At 42.3% G+C, this 19927-nt stretch overlaps 1 protein-coding gene across 2 annotated transcripts in view; it reads left to right on the top strand.

The window, feature by feature from the left end:
• Nucleotides 1–862: 862 nt before the first annotated feature.
• The window catches only part of nkain4 (sodium/potassium transporting ATPase interacting 4), a 43926-nt gene continuing 24861 nt past the window's right edge, over nucleotides 863–19927 (top strand). Inside the window, exons 1-3 of one of the 2 annotated variants that reach the window (XM_044211781.1) lie at nucleotides 863–1440; nucleotides 16548–16685; nucleotides 17957–18037. In XM_044211781.1, the coding sequence (XP_044067716.1) occupies nucleotides 1387–1440; nucleotides 16548–16685; nucleotides 17957–18037 (273 nt within the window). In that variant the 5' untranslated portion in view covers nucleotides 863–1386. The remainder of the gene's footprint in view (nucleotides 1441–16547; nucleotides 16686–17956; nucleotides 18038–19927) is intronic. The other variant, XM_044211782.1, reaches the window with a different exon arrangement.

Here is a 19927-nt window from a genome sequence, read left to right on the forward strand (position 1 = left end):
GCGGCGTGGGACGGCGGAGAAAAGCGAGGAGAGGAGCGGTACTTTAAAGGAGCAGAGCGGAGGAGTGTGTGATGAAATGAGATGTGAAGTGTTCCCTCACTCAGCCCGCAGACGCGTAAAAGATTCATCAAGCTGGTGAGGAGAGAGGTGGGACCTGCCTCCACGCACTCCGAGAGAGAGAGAGAGAGAGAGAGAGAGAGAGAGAGAGGGTGACTGAGAGAGTTGCTTTTAAGATCTTTTCTATTATAAATCATACCGAGCAGTGACTACCCAGAAGGCAAATGGAGATCCAAACAAAAGGTCTGTGTGGAGAAAGGGAGGCAGAGCAAGAGGGATTTGGAGAGAAGTGGGGGTGAGGCAAAAGGGGTACCTATAGAAAGTGGAAGAGTGGAAGTTGTATGTAGAGAAACTCGATATAAAATAGTAATAAAATTAATAATTTAACCGGGAAAGTGCCTCAGATTAAAAGTGTCATATTGGAACCTGTAAGAATTTCAGTTGCTTTAATTATTATTGTAGACACTATAAAAGCCCTCAAACGGAGTCTTATTAAATATTGGGAGTAGGCCTAGCCTAGACGTTTGTCCCAAAAATTGGGAAATCACATAACTGTGAAAAATGTGGCTTCCATTTTGAATAATGACCCTGTACTATATACTGTGCGGTGCAGAGCTTTTTTGAAACTTGTTAGCGTGTGTCTCATCATATGGTCACAAGATGGCGCCTGTTCTCCATCAGCAGCAGCAGCAGCTAATTTAACCCGGCGCCCCTCCTCAACACACGCTCACACATCTCTAAATGAGACGCTAAATATGAGTTGTTAGCAAACACCAATATGATTCTTTAACGCTTCCCCACAAATAAATGCCTTTGGCTTTATCACTTTATCTGTAGCCTAACTTAATTGCTATTAAGCAGGCTTAGGCCTAATATAAATGTATTCGGTCACCATGACAATACATTGCTTGTTAAAACATTAAGAAGAGCACACTTGCTCTACTGTCCCCCCCACAGACAGCTCACCAGAAACCTGCTCACGCCCTCAGTCAGCTACATCCTAGACCCCGGTTGATTACCCCACCACCACCTCCTCCTCACCCCACCCCCTTCCTCCTCTTTACACACCGGCTCGCAACCACCCAAGCCAGCCAGTCACCTCAAGTCCGACCGGCCGGCTGGAGCGGAGGCAGACAAACAGACCCAGAGCAGCCAGGGCGATTCTGCCGCGGGTTTTGTTGGCTCATCAAAGAGACACCGGAGCAGAAGAGGAGAATGGCACGGCGGTGCCTGGATCAGGACTGAGTTTGGTCGGCACATTGAGAGCTCCTCCGAAGCGTTTTCAAGTCCTTTCTCCCGGCTTAGAGTCACGTTTTCACCGCTGACACAATGGGCTGCTGCAGCGGACGATGCACTCTCATCTTTATTTGCACTTTACAGTTGGTGAGTTGACCCATACTTGTTGTTTTACAAGTTTGTGCGAGAAATGGCTTCAGTGTTAATCTTTTTTGAATGGAAAACTACTTTACAATTAAATGTCTATTTTAACTGGGCAGTATGTGGGAAGCTGATAACAGGATATGTTATAGATATATCAGTACATCCTAAAAGTTCTATAACTTACTATAAATAGCTACCAGATGCATACTACAAACAACTCTTTCCCTCGCTTGTGTTGATGTTTACTGAAAACGTGTTTAAGTAGAAATAATGACCCTGGATTGATATATTATGTTTTTTTGCGCACATTCTAAGTAAGTGGTAGTGTCGTGTATTTCTTTACCTGATCCGTGAGGAAATTCACTGTTGTGACAGAAAACATATGGTGCTGTTGGTGTTCAGTCAGCTCCTCTCACCATTAACAGCCTCAAGTAGTGGCACAGAGATGGACAGTTTTGGGGTAACTATGCTGTGTGATGCTTGATGAAAGTGCATCAAAAATATATGGAGTTGTCCCTTCGAATATTGTAATGGTGGCCTTATAGTATATTATATCATCTGAAGTCACCATCATGTAGTTGTGTGTGAGGCATCAGCTATTTGTTTAAAACCCATGTCTGCTGCCTTGTGATGTAAAACAAGATGTCTGCTAATACATACATTCCTTCTCTGATCTTAAGATTGGAGGAATTTGTTCATCAAGAACTCAAACCAACTTGGGATCCACAAAACACAGCAGATTTAGAGACTTATAGCTTGTTGGAGCATTTCAGTTTCTGATCAGTGAAGTGTGGGCTGTGACATTTTACTGATGGTAGCCGTGCAGTGTCAGATGATGCTTCCCATTGATTCACAGGCCAGCTTGCCTTTGCCACTATCCCTGAGTAGAGTTTACTTGACAGGGTGTGACAATGTTATTTATGGTGGTATTAAAACTGAGATTGCTCACACCATAAGCCCCCAGAGTAAATGCCACTTTTAACAGCTAAGGGAGCAATAAAATCTTCTCCAGACAAAGAGTCAAATGGGAAAGTTCTGATATATCGTATCATGCATGAGGGAATCCAGAAACAAAGAGAAATGGAACACAGAACAAAAGGAAAGCATATGATGGGAAGTGGCTGTTAGTATCAGCCATAGCTGTGTTGAAAAAGAAACCCAAGTTTCATACCTCTAACTAAGTAATAACACCCGCCCCTCCCATTTAATATTGTATTCCCCCAAGCCAACATCTCAAGACCCCTTCAGAGTTCTCCCCCAGAGTTACAGGTTTCTGTTCTGGCTACTGCTTGGGTAGGTACACACAGTCTCAAGTTTATACACATATAAATATAAGAGGCTGTTAATCTAGATTCAAAATGAACCCCTGCCTGAGTTTAAATGCTTTTTCAAAGGAAAAAGATTAAGACAAGCGTTTGTTTCTTGCTGTCATTTGAATGACTTGCTACCGCCTTCAGCCTTAGTATCCTGCTGCCCTTTCCCCACTTCATCTTTCAAAATTGATAGCGGGCTGGTGTGTATTTGTGGATAACACCTGTGTATCTGTAAGGTTTCAGCTCTGGAAATGCGTTAGATGGTGAAGGAATAGGGAACTCGGGCATTAGAGTCTGCTAGTGTCTATATGGCTTAGGTCACAATGGCGTCAGTATTGCTCCCTTAGTAAAATCGTGTCTCGCTCTCTGATGACACACAGAAACACTCACACACACACACGCACACACAAACACAGAGGGCTATGAACCCACCTTGAGGGACACACCTGTTTTCCCTTCCCAGACTTCGGACCTTTTTGCCTCATTAGAGAGAAGGAGGTCGACCATTTATTAAGAGGTTTATAAAGCTGTCAGCGGGCTGCCTAAAAAGTCCCTGAAGACTCCTGGAAGCAGCTTTATTTCCCCCAGGCACTATTTCTGGATGACCTGACACTTCCTGTCTGCAACAACACAGACTCGCACACATACACACCTGCACACTTCTGATGAGTTTAACCTGCAAAGAGGGGTTGCATTAAACCATGCATGACCTTTTCAAAAGGTCATCAGGTTGTAGGCGCGTGTGTTTTTGTGCAGGCGCGCGCGTGTGTATATGTGTGTGTGTTCACATGAATATACATGTGTGCATGTGTGTGGAGCAGCACAAGGGGCCCCCATTCTCCCCTGACTGAAACCTATGCATTGCCAATGAGCCAGGTTATTCCCAGTCCATTACAGGGTAAAACTACCATTAACAAAACAACACACTCTGCTCCTCAGATGTAAAAATAGCCCTTGTGAACCGCTGTGTGTGCTAATTAGCCGGGTAGAGTGCTTTGATCAAACCTCTTTTGGCATCTCGGCCATCCCCTAATTGAATTGTGGTGCGCTTTCCTCATCAACAGGCCGAGCTGTGGGACTCATCTCTCTGGGACAGAAGGCAACAGATAATGAGCCTGTATTGATCGAAACGCCTCTGTTCCCTCTAACTATTCCAGACAGTAGGGCTGGATCGTTGTCAGAACCCCCGATCAGCCCCAGAGAATGGCAAGTGTTGGCAGGAAGCCCTGTCTGTCTAATGATTTGTTTGTACTCCGAGAAACAGGCAAGCTCGTTTTTGTCTCAACGGGTTGGTTGTTTGAGGTGTTGACCTAAAGATGACCTGGCGTGGAATTGTTTCGATTGGTCAGATATGGGACCCAGACCAGACATATTGTGAATGTCAGCGACTGGCCATGAGGAGGGACGTTGTTCTGAATGGAGCTGATGGCTAATGCGACTCTGTGGACGGTGGGTGATTGATGAAGGAGGCCTCTTCGTTGGTCATGGTAGTTTTCCGGGAAAGGGCAGACACACGCGAGCGCGCGCGCGTGCACACACACACACATAATCACACTGAACAAGGGTAATGAGCTCAGAACTGAACATTGACCCTGAAAATGCCTGGCCATAACTGCGCTGGCATCGCTGACTGATGCAACCTCACTGAGACGCAGACACTATTTAATGCACCCCTCTTCACACTCAGACACACCCACAGACACAGCTGCACATTCTGAACTGTGAGTTATAGGTTAGTAGGTCTAGTGTTGGGCAAAGATTAGAGCCTTTTGTATGAGGGGAGGAAGTGCAGCTTTGTGGGCTTCTGATAAGATGAGAGAAATTACGGAAAAATCTTGAAGGGGTTTTAATTGATCACAAGCAAGGAGAAGAAAAGGGTGTCCATGTTGTCATAGTGAGTGGCTTCATTTGTGTCTATGTAGGACAAAGTGCTTTCAGTGAAGTAATCCACAGAGGCAGCAGAGATCTGCAAGTTTTACCTCATCTTCACCCTTAAAAACTACAGTGAGAATACCCACATGCTCTATGTGAGTGTATGTGTGTAATATCTTGCATCACACTGTCCACTTTTCCTCTATTCTTTTGATGACATAGCTAGAGAATATACTAACTTTGTAGTGAAAGCTTCAGAGAAGACCGGGTTCAACCAAAGTGCTTCCAAGAAAGTTTTAGCGGAGAAGCAGAGCGCCTCCCTTCTGAAGAGTGTTATGTCTAAAGGCGTGACATTATCCCTTGACAGGCATCACGTCATCTCCCACACATTACAAAGGATTTAGGCTCATTTTTCCCTTCTTCCACTGCTAACTTATTTGCTTTATGGATGCACTAACATTCACATTTCCTGTTGAATATTCATGAGCTTAGAGATGCTGGATGTCTATCAACAAACTTGTCTCTCCCACCTCACCAATCTACATGCACACGTGTGCTGACAGACACACAAATACGTGTGCGCACACACCAGGTCTTTGCCCATAGCTTTGATATTAATGCATCACACAGCTGTAATTAAGAATAATGACTGCAGCTGGCGCAAATTGCATGGTAATAAAACATTGTATGCTATCAGGCCAGCAGACTTGGGTGTGAGAGTTACTGCTACTATATAATCCTGTTCTGTCTTGCCAGTTCCCAGGAGAGGTGATATATCAAAAGCTGGTAACTAGTGAAATATGAAAGCTGTTCTTGGCAACAGCAAGAAGATTTAAATTTTATCAGTTACAGATGCTTCAGACATCTGTTTAGGGTATCTCTTTTGGTTTGTACTTTGTTGAGTGTATGTTTGTAACTTCTTTAGAGTGTCTGTATGGAGTCTGGTGTGATCAATGATAATGAACTGTATTTCCTTGGCACTGCCAGGTTGATGGAGGAGATAGGCCAGTGGGAATAGAGTGGATGGTCACAGCTCTTTTATCTCTGTTTCTTTCCCTTCGTCTTTGCCTCTCTGGGCCTGCTATTAAGTTCTCATGAAGCCTCTCTGGACTCTGATTCATATCATTTTGAGCAGAAACACATTTTTTTTTACTATTTGCTTTGACTTGCACAGATGGCGGCAGAATAACATAGCAACCCTATCTGAATTATCCATGCAGATACAAAATGTGGTGTCTGCGTGTGTGTGTGTGTGTCAGACACAGCTTGCTGTACAGAGATGGGCTCCCCGTAAAGTAGACATATTCGCCAAATGCCAACAGATGCCAACAGCAATATATGTGTTGGCTTATTAGTTAATTTCTTATTTTGTAAAGTAGATTTAAATGGAGCTGTATCAGTATGTGATTTGAATTTTTTTTTCCCACATTAAAACAAAAGTTTGAATAAAAAGTGACAGCCCTAGTTCTTCTTTTGTAGAATTTAGCGGTACAAACACTGATTTGACATGTAGGATACTAACACCCTCCATCATTACTAACAATACTAAGAGAAGCTAAGCTAGCACCACCAAAGCCTACATTTACTGCTAGTCTAAGTCTAGTCTAAGTAAGGCTATAAAGAAAAAAAGCAATTAAATCTATGTTGAATTGATACGAGCTCACTTCTGTCCTAGAATGGAAACCACATATATTACTCCAGGTCCCCAAGGCACTGTCTCAGCAGTTTGTGCAATCATGTGGGCAAATAAGCTGAAACCTGCTGGTTGAAATGGTTCAGCAGCTTATAGTTTGGAAGGGAGAGAAATTCTGTTACTAGTCATTAGGACCTAGTTAGATTAATTCATTACAAATTGCTGTTCATACAATTACAGTTACATGACCATTGATTAAAAGCTGCTGTTTAGACAATGGAGAAAGTCAGTCAAACACTGCTAAAAAACTCTCTCTGCTTTTAAGACTCAGACTTTTTAGGTCAATATATAAAATCAGCTAATCTTAAAAGAAAGTACATATTTTTTATTTTCCAGACCTTTAAAGCAGGCCTCATGTGGTGGCCTATTTCTTGTCTTTCCAGAGATGTTGCTCTAACAGTATGTGATCATGGGACACAGAAGCTCCAGTAGTTCATGTGATTTCAGAAATGAAGGTCTTAACCCTGTCTTACATTGTCTCTGGGCCCTTATTCTGCTCTTTTTGAAGGTCATGTAGGTCGCCATAATTAGGTACAATAGGTGTATGTGCTGTGTTTGTGCTGTCAAATGGACCCCTGGTGTTCACTGCTGATTGTGGTCTTGACCCAGGCTGTGTTGATTGCTATGCTTGAACAGCCCTCATCGATAGAAGAGTGGACCCTGACAGGTCCTGTCTGGCCTTAGCTGCAAATACCAGCCCCATCAAAAAAAGTTGATTAAACAACAGCCTACAGTGTTTGAGAAAATGTGTTTGTGTGTGTTGTAGGTCACAAGGCAAGGTGACTGCATAATAAATTCACACTCACACCTCAGACTTTTGGAGCTCCCTCCAGTGTGTCATCATTTCACCTGAGAGCCTAATGCAACCTGGGTACTCAGGGATGAGAAGCACTGCTTGAATGTGTAATGAATGTTCATGCTCCGCCCCTAATGTGTATCCTTTGTTAAAACACAACAAGGCTTTGTTATCTTCCTTTACCATTTTCTTTTACTCCCCGACGCCCAGCCTCCCCAATCCTGTTCCCCTTTTTTTCCCCTTGCTGTGAATATGTTTGAATTATTGATTACCATCAGATTTATCAGCAGGGCCAGAGTCACTGGAGATTTAGGGGAGATGCAGATAGAAAGGTGGAGAGAAATAGAGAGAGATGGGGGATGGGTGGTGGTTCGACCTCTCTCTATGGGCCAATTATCAGCATGACCCTAGAGACCTGAGATCTCTATGTTTAGCTTTCCTTTTTCCCTCTCTTCCATTCTTTCCATCTCCCTCCCTCTTTGTGGTGCACTGTTACCATGGAAACCTTTACGTATACAATAAGATGCAGAAAAGAGCCTGCAGGAAGTAAAAAACAACCTGTCGAAAGGAGACATGGGAATGTATGATGCAAATCTGAGTTTGCATGCTGAGGTGAGAGAAGAGTGCTGGTAGAGGAACTCGGGGCCGGGGGGCAGCATAGAAGACGCAGCTCAGTGCACATCCTGCTCTGAGGACAACTGTCATTCTAAAGATAGCTCTACTTACATATATAGCCTTTAACCTCACCACAAAAACGACCCACCCAATATGCAACATAGCAACCAGTCAGACACAGCTGAGTGGTTTACTTGGGACCATCTTTATCTGAAATGTGCTTATTTTCTACTTTTGTCTGAGGTCGCTTGTTAAACAGAGATTACAGCAGCCACATTATGCTAATTGAGAAGAGGTGCTGACCTTCGTCTTGTTTCTCGACCTTCCCCAGAGTTTGGAGTCACCGCCTTAGCTGTGTGCATGTTGGTTTATAATAATATGTGTGTTCTTGGAAAAACCGTCTCCTCTTTGTCCCCGGTAACCCTTTTTACAACTGTTCGCCATTTTAATGTCTTCAATTTAGCAGACCATTAATTATGTGGTCATAGTGAAAACCTTGGGCTGGCAAATGTGAGTGTGTGCGCATGTACCCATCCATGCAGAAGCTTGTGTGAGTGTGTCTGTGTGTGTGTTCCACATCAATGCCACTGCAATATAAAGCTGTAATGGAGATAAAAGTAGAACTATTTGCAAGCCCATTTCTCTCTTTCCATTCCAACGGTTCCAGTGGTGTCATTTGTTATAGTGTGGCATCGAATAAATTGCTTTGGGAGCGCCACAGCTGGGATGACTATCTTGACAGATCATCACACTCAGTTCAATGGCTGCAAAGCATATTCGTCTCACTCAAATCTCCCTACTGTTTTTGGCATTCAGTCCTTGTTTTACAAGCGACTGACGACTTCGCGGATGTTTTTGCTCTAATTGTGTTGTGTGATCAAACGGTTGGACGGCAGGGATGCACACAGCGTAACTTCCTCTACTGGTGGATGAAAGATTAAGAGTGATGGTATTATGATGAAAAGAGCAACATTACTGACTCAATTATGGAAAGTAAAGCTAGAGGGTACAAACTGCTGACAGCTGGTTGCCCTTCTTAACTGCTTATTCTTGATGAAAATTTCCTCTCGCAGCTAAATTGCCTACTTGTTAATTGGGGTGAAATCTAAACAGTTTTTGTTAGATCTGGGACATGGGGAGGCAAAAAGGGAGAGGGGATTGGCTGGTTTAAGCTGCTCTCATTTCGTCACTTTCCCTTCCATCCTATCCATTGTTAGTGTGTTTGGGTTTTATCCTTTGCTGTATTCCTGTCCTGCTTTTCTTCTGTCAGCTGCTTGGAGAAATCAAAGTATCTGTGTGTGTTGCAGTCTGCTGTCTCATCTCTCATTTTCCATACGACACCCAGACAACAAACAACACATTTGGAACCACAAGAAGAGGAGACAAAACCTCACAAGTGATATTAATCCCTTGGATTGAGGCTGAAATCACAACAACCAGTGCTGCTGCATTCCTCTTGAAGTTGATGCAGTAAAGTCTAAATTAGCCTCAATTAATCCAAGCATTGCTGCCACCTTTTGCAGATAAACTTATAAGAAACGTTGGCTGACGGCAAAGTGGAGGAAGAGCGATAAAGGGGGGGAGAAAGACTGAGCGAGATAAGCGTTTTACAAGAGATACCAGCCATGTGAGGAAGGATGTTTGCTGTCACGGTGTACGAATTTGGGTCACATCTCAGTGAACCTTGCTTCATCATCAAGTCAGCTTGTTGATTTTTGTGCTAAAATCCGTAAAATGCTGTCTAGTCAGTTTTGTGCAGGCAGTTATTGAGAAAAAGAGAATGAAAGCAGTTTAGTTTTGGCAGATGTGGGACAAGTTAACTGTTAAAATGTTGTGTTTCTTCTAGCTATGTCTAACATACAAACTAGACTTAATGTTCCCTTTGTTGGAATGCTCTTTTACACATATAGTCATTATCCTCTTTGATTAACACTGTTAACACGGGAAAGTCTTACATGGGCAAGTTTCAATCACAATCAGGATCCAGAGTGGATGAATTTTTTTTAAAGTAAAGCAAGTAAACAGGGAAAAGCAAAGGAGATGAGGAAACCGGGTAACAGACGGAGAGATAGAATGGAGATCAGAGTGTCTTAGAGTGGCACAACTTTAACCACTAACAAGGCCAGTGGACAGACAGTGGACAGACAGGGACTCTCAATTGGTCTGAACATGGACTGTATGCAGAGAGGGAGAGAGAGCTTCTTTCAACTGAACCAATAAAGCTCAAATGAACTAAACTCAGCTGCCCTCAATTGCATTGAACTGAACTGAAAAGGACTGTGGACTCCAGTTCAGAAGATATTTACAGCTTAATCTTAAAGTGAGCAACAGTAACAGAGAGAACATTACAACACAACACACCACAAAAGTGAAAAGTTTAAAGTAGTTTGCCAGTGTCCAGAGGGAGACTCAGTTCAAAGCACTGGCTTTTATCATGTTTCTTTCAGTGGGACGGATGTGTGTGTTGTGTGTTCCCAATAGCACTGAGAGATTACCATGCTATTAGCACCAAGAGCGCAGGAAGTTTAACATATTTAATCTTAAATAAAGAGTTCTTTTCATATGCTTTCAATAGCCACTTTGCAAAAACCAGAGCTACAGTGAGCACTTCACTCAGTGTCTGTTCAGCACCCACTACCTAAAACAAGTGGTACTTAGTGAAGTACAAAGGGACTTAGTCAGCTGCTGTGTTTCACTGTGCAGGCCATATTTCAAACAGTGAAGAAGAAAGTGGCGTATGAAGGCACCCTACCTCTTAATCCTTGTCTCAGCTCTGCTAGACCAGGCACCACCACGGGCTATCTATCTATCCTACCCTCCATGTACCAAATGAAAGCCACACACACACACACACCCATCACACACATAGTGAGATTGGCACCATTAGTTACACAAGGACCAGGCAGGCACCAGAGTATAATGTCTTTACCCAGGCAAGAGGTGAAAAATTGGATTGGAGAAAGTTTTTGAGAAGTACTTTACTGCCTGCTGGGAGTCACAGAGTAAAGACAAGCCGGGGCAAAGCATGGCACATAAAAAATGCCTGCAAGTCTCTAATTCATGGACTGTCTCTGTGACTGTCTTTCTCTTATTTAGATTTGGAATAGAACAGGTGTTTTGATTTCTCTCAGGATAGTAGTTACTTAGAGTACCACCAGTTCTGTGAGTACGTGTGTGGCCCTCAAAAGGCCTTCCCTGTTGTTTAATCCAATAGCAAAGTGCACCCACTACTCAATATGGTGGTAGCATGCTATATAAAATGCTGGTGAAACAGACGTTCTGTCCCCCTTGCACTCAGAAAGCTGAGAACAAGGGGCCAGTTTGGTATGATAGAGCAATGGTTCCCAACCTTTTTGACTGGGAACTTAAAATGAAGCTATGTGTACTTGCGACCCCTCAACACAGGTTACATACATCTTTGAGGTCTTCACAGGTCCAAAATTAATCTGACAATAATTAGTTTATATGCTTCAAAGATTAATTTATAGAAATAATTGTAAGTATTTTTACCTCCTGCACTGACAATAAAACCTTCTGTAGCCAACTGGTTGATAGATATACAGACGATCATTTTCTGACCAATTTAATATCCGTGAATCAAATTCCAAAGAGTAACTGTCATTCAATAGCATAAATCTTTTACATAGGCTGCTCATTTCCTAAAATATTTGCTCATGCAGTGATTTTGATGTACGACATGATCAGAGCTGATACTGAGTACGTTTGGATCAATTCGGTTCCACTCGAGTATTTGACGTATTGACATGCAGACCCAAGAGCCGTGGCAGTAAAACGTGCGCCTAAGTGACCTAATTAGACTAAGTATAATTTGAACCCTGTCTGACTCTTAGCCCATGACAGGTCTCGGTTCCTTAGAACCAAGTGAACCTGTGAAGACCTCTAATATATACTCTCCTCCTCTGTTCCTCCCTCTGTTTGCTTTATCTTAATTCTGTTTAGAGCCCTGAAGAGGTACATTTATCAAATAATTCACAAGAAAAATGCCATGAAGAAAGTCTAAAAAATTCAACAGATTTTGTGTAGCAGAGATGTTTTTTTCTGATTTCTTATCCTGTTAACTATCTCCTGACCCCTCAGACTTGTGTTTCAACAGCTAAATTTGGAATCACTGATTTACAGGAGTTACTACCGGGTAATTTCCATATTCGCAAGGGAAATCAAAACAAATGTTATATGTCGAAACTATATAAAGAGAATGACTCTAAAAGAGGCAAGCCATGAATCAGAGACTGGCTGGCTTTTGTTTTGCCCTGGCAGTCAGTTGGAGTGCGAAACACGTATGAAACAGAACTGGTCATTTGGATATTGCATACAAATTGCCCCTCTGAATCTTATAATCTTATCGGGCTTGGCCTTACCGGCTGATGTGCGTTTGTATGTCTAAGTAAAAACAACCCATTAGCGAAGCCATTGAGATAAAAAATCAGTAGATAACGTGGTAGCAGGAATTCTCTGTAATTCATCCCTCACATCTCCTGGCACTCCTCAATGTCGTCCTTCTGCTTGACTGTGTGAGTCAGAGTTACATGTTCAAACATAGAGGAGATTGACCCGTGTAGCCTAAAGTCATACAGAATGGGCACACACACTCACACAGACACACAGAACTGCTTTTCAAAGCCACAGATCCTGATGACACATTCGGTAACATGTTATCAGAGGACATTTCACAGAGGACGCACACAGAAAGAGAAACACTGATGTGATTTATAGTATCTGGAAGCTAAGGTGAAAATGAGAGGGTCACCAGTCACGTCCGTCCTCTCGCTCTGGGGGGAGCGCCATCAGGACCTCTCTCGCGTTCACACCGAACACCCCATCAGTGTGTCCTACTACTGCATATCAGTAACTTGTGACAACACATTTGAGTTATGAATCATAAACAACTGTCGAGCCACCCTGCCACAGGTTTCTGTTTGAAATCCCAGTTGAATGCTTAGGCAAAGCAAACAGTTTTTCCTTCATTTCAGCCACTTGAGCACACATGCACATTTTAATCAGCTATCAAATGATGCGGATCAAGTGTTTTTCCCTCTGAAGACACGTTCACACTGATCCTCTCATCACTCTTATTTGTAGCTCACGTCTTCTTTTTTCTTGGCATGTTAAAGAAGGTGGTGATGATTGAAATGTTTTGGGACTCTGATATTCTCAATTTGGGTGTTGAGGAAAGGAGGGATTATAGTGTCAGGCTGCATCCACTTGTGTGTTCGTTGTTTGTGTTTGCTCTGTTCATTCATGCACACCTCTAGAAACTGAGAGAATATACTCAAACTAACATCATCTAACAGAAGCAGCAGGATTGCAGTGTCCTTGTTAATAATCTGGTATCACATGGTTTGAAGGAGAGACTAATTGATGGTTTCAGAGAGCTCGCAATAGCGATAGAAAAAAAAGTGTGAAAGAGAGAGAAGGATGGAGCAAACAGCAGTGAAGGTGAGAGAGGGGCTTGTTGCATCCTGCTGTCGTACCCACCCCCTAATTGCTTAGTATTTATGGCGGGAGGAGTGGTATGTGTGGGCAACATGCTTCTCCACATATACACACCCTAAACCAGAGATTCTGTCACTCTAGAGGGAGTCATTTGTGCTTGCAAGAGGTCGGTGGAAGGCTTTTACGGGCCGTTATGTAGCCGGCTCTCTATTCCTGGAAGAGCGCTGGTATCTTTTGATCAAATTCTACCCCACTCTCCAGTAACCTGCTTCCTATGAGTTGTGGGCTAATTGTGCCCATATGGGTTTGTGTGATTTTGTGTGTGTGTGTGTGTGTGTGTGCTTGCATGTGTGTCTGGGTGGGCAAAGACCTTTCTATTTTTGATTGATTGTTGTCATCTTGGTGGATTATTGAGTTAGCAGCGAACGTGATAGGCTTACTACAGCATATGCACGCACACACACAAACGCACACACACGCACACACACACGCACACACACATGCGCGCGCGCGCACACACACACACACACACACACGTGCACATCCCTCATGCCTATACACTGCTTTAACTCAATGACTAATGGAAATATTGAAGGGAAAGGGTCCATGGCCGTGTGTAATAAATACATCAAGGAACCTAAAGTATGTGTGTTGGATGGATGAAGGTTCATGCTCATTATGTGAATACATGTGTGCAAATGACATAGTGTGTGTGTTTCTGTGAATGTTTAAATAATAGTGAGCAGTGTGTATTGTTAGACAAAAAGAGGGAAGGAGACAAATCATAGAGCCAAATGTATATGTTTTACAGTTAATGTAAATACTTTAATCAAATTTTATTTAGCTGACTAGGTGAAGAAAAGATGTAAATGAGAGCTGCCCCACAAATAATGTCTTCATTCTTTGAGGCTTTTCATTATTGCAATGGGAAGATGGTGCCAAGTACATCCAGATAAGACCCCGAGGCTGTTTGCTTTTATCCAACCAAATAGAATAAAAGCTATTTAACATATTTTGCAGAGCATTTGGATCTCTCTTTTTTTCCACCAGGATTACCAGAGGACATTCTGAGAGCTCAGCTCCACTATCTTCAGCATGAGAAGATGAACTGCACCCCATCTTCTATCTGATATCGTGTGGGGGGAGCTACAGTTGAACAGACCTTGACTTTACAAATGGACATAGGAGGTCAAATATACTGTATGCTGCATATTACTTTCAGCTATCTATGTAGGCGTAGTTGACTGTTTGCGAGTTTGCCATTTTTAATTGTCATAAGCAGGGGCAAACTGTGATTGAAGGCAGACATATGTATGAGGCCTCTCTACCCTACTGTCTCATTTTATCTTTAAAATCAGAGCTTGTTGTATCAGTTATTTTCACCCAGGTCTGCACTTTTTTCTGCATCATTGATGATGAAGAAAAAACAATTTACTTACTAAATGCAGCACGATGAAGGCATCTGCAGCTGTAAACCTGTACATCTATAAACATACAAAGTTTATCTGTCAATGTCTACTATGGATGCAAGAAATTGACCGTGCTTGCCTTAAAGTTTCAATTAAAAAGTTGACTGGACCTGTGTGAAATATTATAATTGAACTGTTGCAGCTTTAGGTCTTTATGTGTTGGGGTCCCAGGTGGTTGCATACCTAATGGTAATGTCCACCTCTAATCAGCTGAAGACATGCTCATTAATATCATTGATCAGGTGTAAAATTGTCTTTGTCACACATTTGTCCTTCTTTGAATTCGATTGGATCAGGACATGGGACTTGATTCTCATTAACATTACACCTTATGTCTTCATAAAATGCTATGGAATTATCTCTGATGTGCAGGCATGCATCTAAAAAGCCACAGCTGATTAATAACGCCACAAATTCAAAAGGGATTCAAGAGGTTATTAAGAGGGAGGGAGCTCAGTTGTTCTATGTTAGCATATGTCATTTGTGAATTTCTCTGCATTTTATCTCATCTCTCCATTTATCTGTTTTTCGCCATCTTTTTTTCATAATATTCTCCCCATCCATCTCAATTTTGTTTGCCAGCCATTATTCGTTCTCTTTTTTTCTTCTCCTTCCACTAGGCTGAAGGCTTTATCTTTGGATTTCTGAGATATTCCTTGACTTTGGTATGATAATGCTTGGTGCAGGTAGCAGTTCACTCACCTCGCCCTCTGTCGCTTCACGCCCTGTCTGTGGAGTTTTTGCCCTTGCCCTCTATGCTCATTTTTAATTATCACTCAGTATTTGATCATCTCCCTCCACTGCCTGTCACAATGTCTCATCGGGTCGCTGGTAACATTTCCATTACATTAAGAAAAGCAGCCATGGCTGTGTATCAAGTGTGTGATGATGTGTGTGTGTGTGTTTGCGTGAATGTGCTCGGTGGTGCGTTCCTATCATTGCGGCAGAGACGAGATTCCTCCCTCCCTCATCCATCTTCAAGCGCTTGGCTGGAAATGACATGTCGACACACAACGAAACACATCGTTGCTTGAGACACACACACACACACCCCCCCAAATGGAATGGAATTGGATTGGCAATGGAATTCTAATTAAATGCCCCCGCATTCCCCGCATTCCCCCCCAAATGGCATGCTAATTGCGTTGATGCAAATAGGGACTCACAGTCTTAAAGGTTCAAATTGCTTTGTTTTGTTTTTTGCTGCTGCACAACATGTTGCATGCATAGAGCTCAGGTAGAGGGAAAGGAGATGGAGAACAAAAAGAAAGGATATGAATGAATACATTTTCTTCATGTAAAAGTAACTTGCCTGAACCCACTGTTGAGTGGAAAGGGTGACCCTGATTTGGGAAAACTGTGGAATTTCTTTTTTCATTGTAGAGGGTTTAACTTTGCTTATGCATGTACACGTGAGTGTGCATGTATACACGTTTTTTACGAGCACATATTTTGATAAGTGCCTAAGCTCACTGCAGTGGTATTATTAAGGAAGGCCCTTGCCTCCCATAAAGTTCCCAGAGCATTCTCATTCCTGGAGGCCATTGGCAGGAACGTTGGGAATAGGGAGCTGCTCTTTAGCTCAGCAGGGGTTCAATCGATAAATCTGTCATTGTTTATTTTAGAAAACTTCCCGTCTTCACCTCTGGGCACTCCCACAGTCAGAGGCTAAACACTCAAGCTGTTCATGTTGACTCGCTCAATGTAGGATTGTTGGCCAATTGCTGTGATGTGAAAAGATATTGTCCTCAATAAACTATGAGTAGGTATTAGTTGGCTGCCATTTTTCTAGGACTTCAGAATGTTCCTCGCAGTTCACTGTCGCAGCAGGAGAGAACATGTGAACCTGATAACATTTGTCTCTTTCTTTTTTTTTTGTTCTCTCTCTTGTCCTTTAGGTGTTGGCTTTAGAAAGACAGGTCTTTGACTTCCTGGGCTACCAGTGGGCCCCAATCCTCGCCAACTTCTTCCACATCATCATTGTCATCCTCGGCCTCTTTGGCACCATCCAGTACCGGCCGCGCTACATTGTGGTGGTAAGTACACATAACTGAATGCAAGTAGTTCATGTGAAACTCCGTTCAGTCTGTCACATAATCCTATTCCTCACGGTTTTTGTTAAGCAGTGTCACATCACTTTGCATTAGTCCTCTGCCTGTGCATCCGATTGTACATGTTGTTGCCTTTCCTCTCTAATTGTGGGCTGCACTCTCTTGTACATTGTGCGACACCCTTAAATCACTCTAATCCCATGGTAATTAGGGCTAATTAAAGGGGGTGGGGGTGTTTGGGGGGGACTAAGGAGCTCATCAGATTTATACACAGCGTTGAGTTTCTGGACAGAGAAGGTCATTCTTTGAAACACGAGGCAAAGCATGTGCTGCCTGTTGTTTCACTCCTTTTGTTAGAAAGCGCCACTATGAAATACATAAATGTGCTTTTATGCACTTCACTTTTTATTTGAAACCATAACGTTCATCTTAGGCATTAAAAGCCTATTTTGAGCAGCAGTAGTGGAAGCACAGATGGTGATGTTAATGACAGGAAAAGATTGGGGGAGCGAGAAAAGAGATGAGAGGAAAAGCGAGTAAATAAAGACAAACAGGGGAGATGTAGACGGATAAACGGGAGCCACACAGGATGAGACGAAGAAATAGAGGAAGCAGGAATTGAAGGGAGGAGAGGAAGGAGGGAAAGTAGAGCTATTGTCTCATGTCAAGTGGAAAATGGGAGAGAGCAAACTGAGGGGTTTCATGATTCAACATGTATGTTTTTTTTTACAAAGGTTTGCCCTCCGCTCTTCCTCTGACACCTCTGACATTTTAAACACACAATTCATCGTGAGTCAGAAGATTTCACAACCTTCACAGTGATTACTCTCTTTCTCTCTGTCAGTGAATACCACTCTGTGTCTGTCAACAGTTGGCTGTCTGACTGTACAATTTTATAAATTGTTGAAGTCGTGAACTTCATTCAGCCTCAGCAATTTAAAAACCTGCAGCTCCCTCAAGGCTCAAATAGACTTGCTGAACTTACTGGCACCTTTTAAAAAACAAAAACAAAAAAAGTGAGGTTGTGCATACAAATGTATTTGTTTGTATGGTGTTTTTTTTATGTGTATAAAGCATGTGGGTGTATATTAATACATGTGTATGTGAGAATATGTGTGAGTGGGAGGACACTGACTTTACTTTGTTTAGGAGCTCATTCATTCAACCTGTCATTTTAGTCAGTAGCTGTCATATCCTGTTCTGTTCAGTTCATCTGGTTTCCATGGAGCTAATCTGTCTGTGTCTTTGCCCTCCAGTATACAATATGGGCTGCTCTGTGGGTGGCCTGGAACGTCTTCATCATCTGTTTCTACCTGGACGTAGGAGGCCTGTCCAAGGTGAGGCTTTTCAGTCTGCTGTTCTCTCCAAATCTTTCGCCATGCATCTGTCAGCCAAGTCGGGTGGCTTTGTCTGTACTGTGATAAATGTTCTTTTCTTTCTAAGGTCATGTAGGCTGGTGGGGGAATGAAGCCTGATTTATATTCCTACTGTCCAACAGTTGCGCCACCTAAACTGTAGGTGTCTTTTTAGGCGCGTTGGAAACCTTGTCATAGCTGACGTACACTTTTACCATGGGCACAGAAAATACTTCTTTCTGATTGGCAGGCAGGTGTTCTGTTAAAAACCTAAAGATGAATCTGGGTTGAGGGCAGAAGTAAACAAGCCACCATTACTGGGGTGGTGTCTCACTTGTAAACCCGTGCAATATCACTGTAATATATGTAAAGTATTTCACTTTTTAAACGCTTTTGCCAAGAAATATGAGATATTTTTTCCAAAAGCCTGTGTCATAATCAATTTGATACAAGAGTTTTTGAAACTCAATAACGTCTACATTCACACAGGTTACCTTTTTATCTTTCAGAGGGGGTGACTTCTGACCGTGATCGCCCCAAACATCTCTGCTTTCACTATCAGTGAAAATGCGTTTAGTTCGGCTTTGCCACCGCTGTAATGGCGGCGACGCTAGAGAATACACAAATCAGCCGGTGCATTAGTCTATAACAGGACATTTCAAACAAAATTCTGGTCAACACTACCACAATTTACCACTATTGTAAATTAGTGAACAAGATATATTAACCTACACATATCCAGAGCAACAATACTTGCTATAGTTGCTACTTGCTAACATTTAAACTAACTGTTACGGGTAAAACAGCTAACCGTGGGTTAAACTGACTACAAGAAAACTTTAAAAAACTGAATGATCATTTGAAGTTTGTTTTCTGTTTGTTGTAAACATGTTAGTACACACTGAGGTGTCCTGATACACCTGGTGGAGGAAAGTCTGTTATTTCAAAAAGTGTGATTGGTCAACATTGGCTGTTTTTTGTTATTTTGAATATCTGAATCCGGTGCAGGTAGTATTTGTTGATTGTAGGTTGAAAAAAGGCAAAGTAATTCTCTTTTTCAGTAATGCTAGACAAATGTACCTTTTTAAAATAAGGCAAATTTTCCATTGCAATCTTTGCCCTTCCATAGTGAATAAAAGAATGGTTTCTCCTGAAAATTATTCAGCTTTAATTTTATATTACACCAGACATAGCTGCTCCAATAGGAATTGTTGTAAGGTATAAAAGTATAATAGAGCATTTTTGAGCTTTATCAACACTGAACATATATTTTAGCTATAATTAGATATAATGCCATACCAGGGGCTGTCAAGCCAACAAATGCAGTCAAAGTAAACGATTGCTTGTGGTATATAATGAATGTGTGACAGCCATCTAGTATGAATCCTACACCGAACTATAAATCACTCCCTATGCTTTAGGAATCTGCACCACACACGCCCACAACTGCGACACCTCAATAGAGATGTATAATTTGCCCTCGAAGAATGTCTATATTACTTTTAAATTGTCTGTGTGGTGCTTAATAGGTAAATAATCGTGAAAAACCCCCCTCCCAAACCACCAGGCACACACATGCACACTTTTAATTTTGTATGTACACTTTAATTTAAACAACCTGTACATTTATTCACCCTCCCTCCTCCTGTCAAACTTTTTTTACTCTGTTCACTACCCCTTTGATCTTTTTTTAATTTATTCCACATATTTTGCAAGTTCCATATCTTGCCCTTTTCCTTTCAGCGTACTCCTCTGCTCTCCTCTCCTCTCCCCTCCTCTCCACTCCCCTCCTCTCCTAGATATTGACTGGTATCTTGCCTAGTTGCCTGCCTGACCATTGAGAATAATGAATTCATGTAGGCAATGTTCGTC

This window comes from Siniperca chuatsi, linkage group LG10 (assembly GCF_020085105.1).
Source record: "Siniperca chuatsi isolate FFG_IHB_CAS linkage group LG10, ASM2008510v1, whole genome shotgun sequence".
In the NCBI taxonomy this organism is placed as follows: Eukaryota; Metazoa; Chordata; class Actinopteri; order Centrarchiformes; family Sinipercidae; genus Siniperca; species Siniperca chuatsi.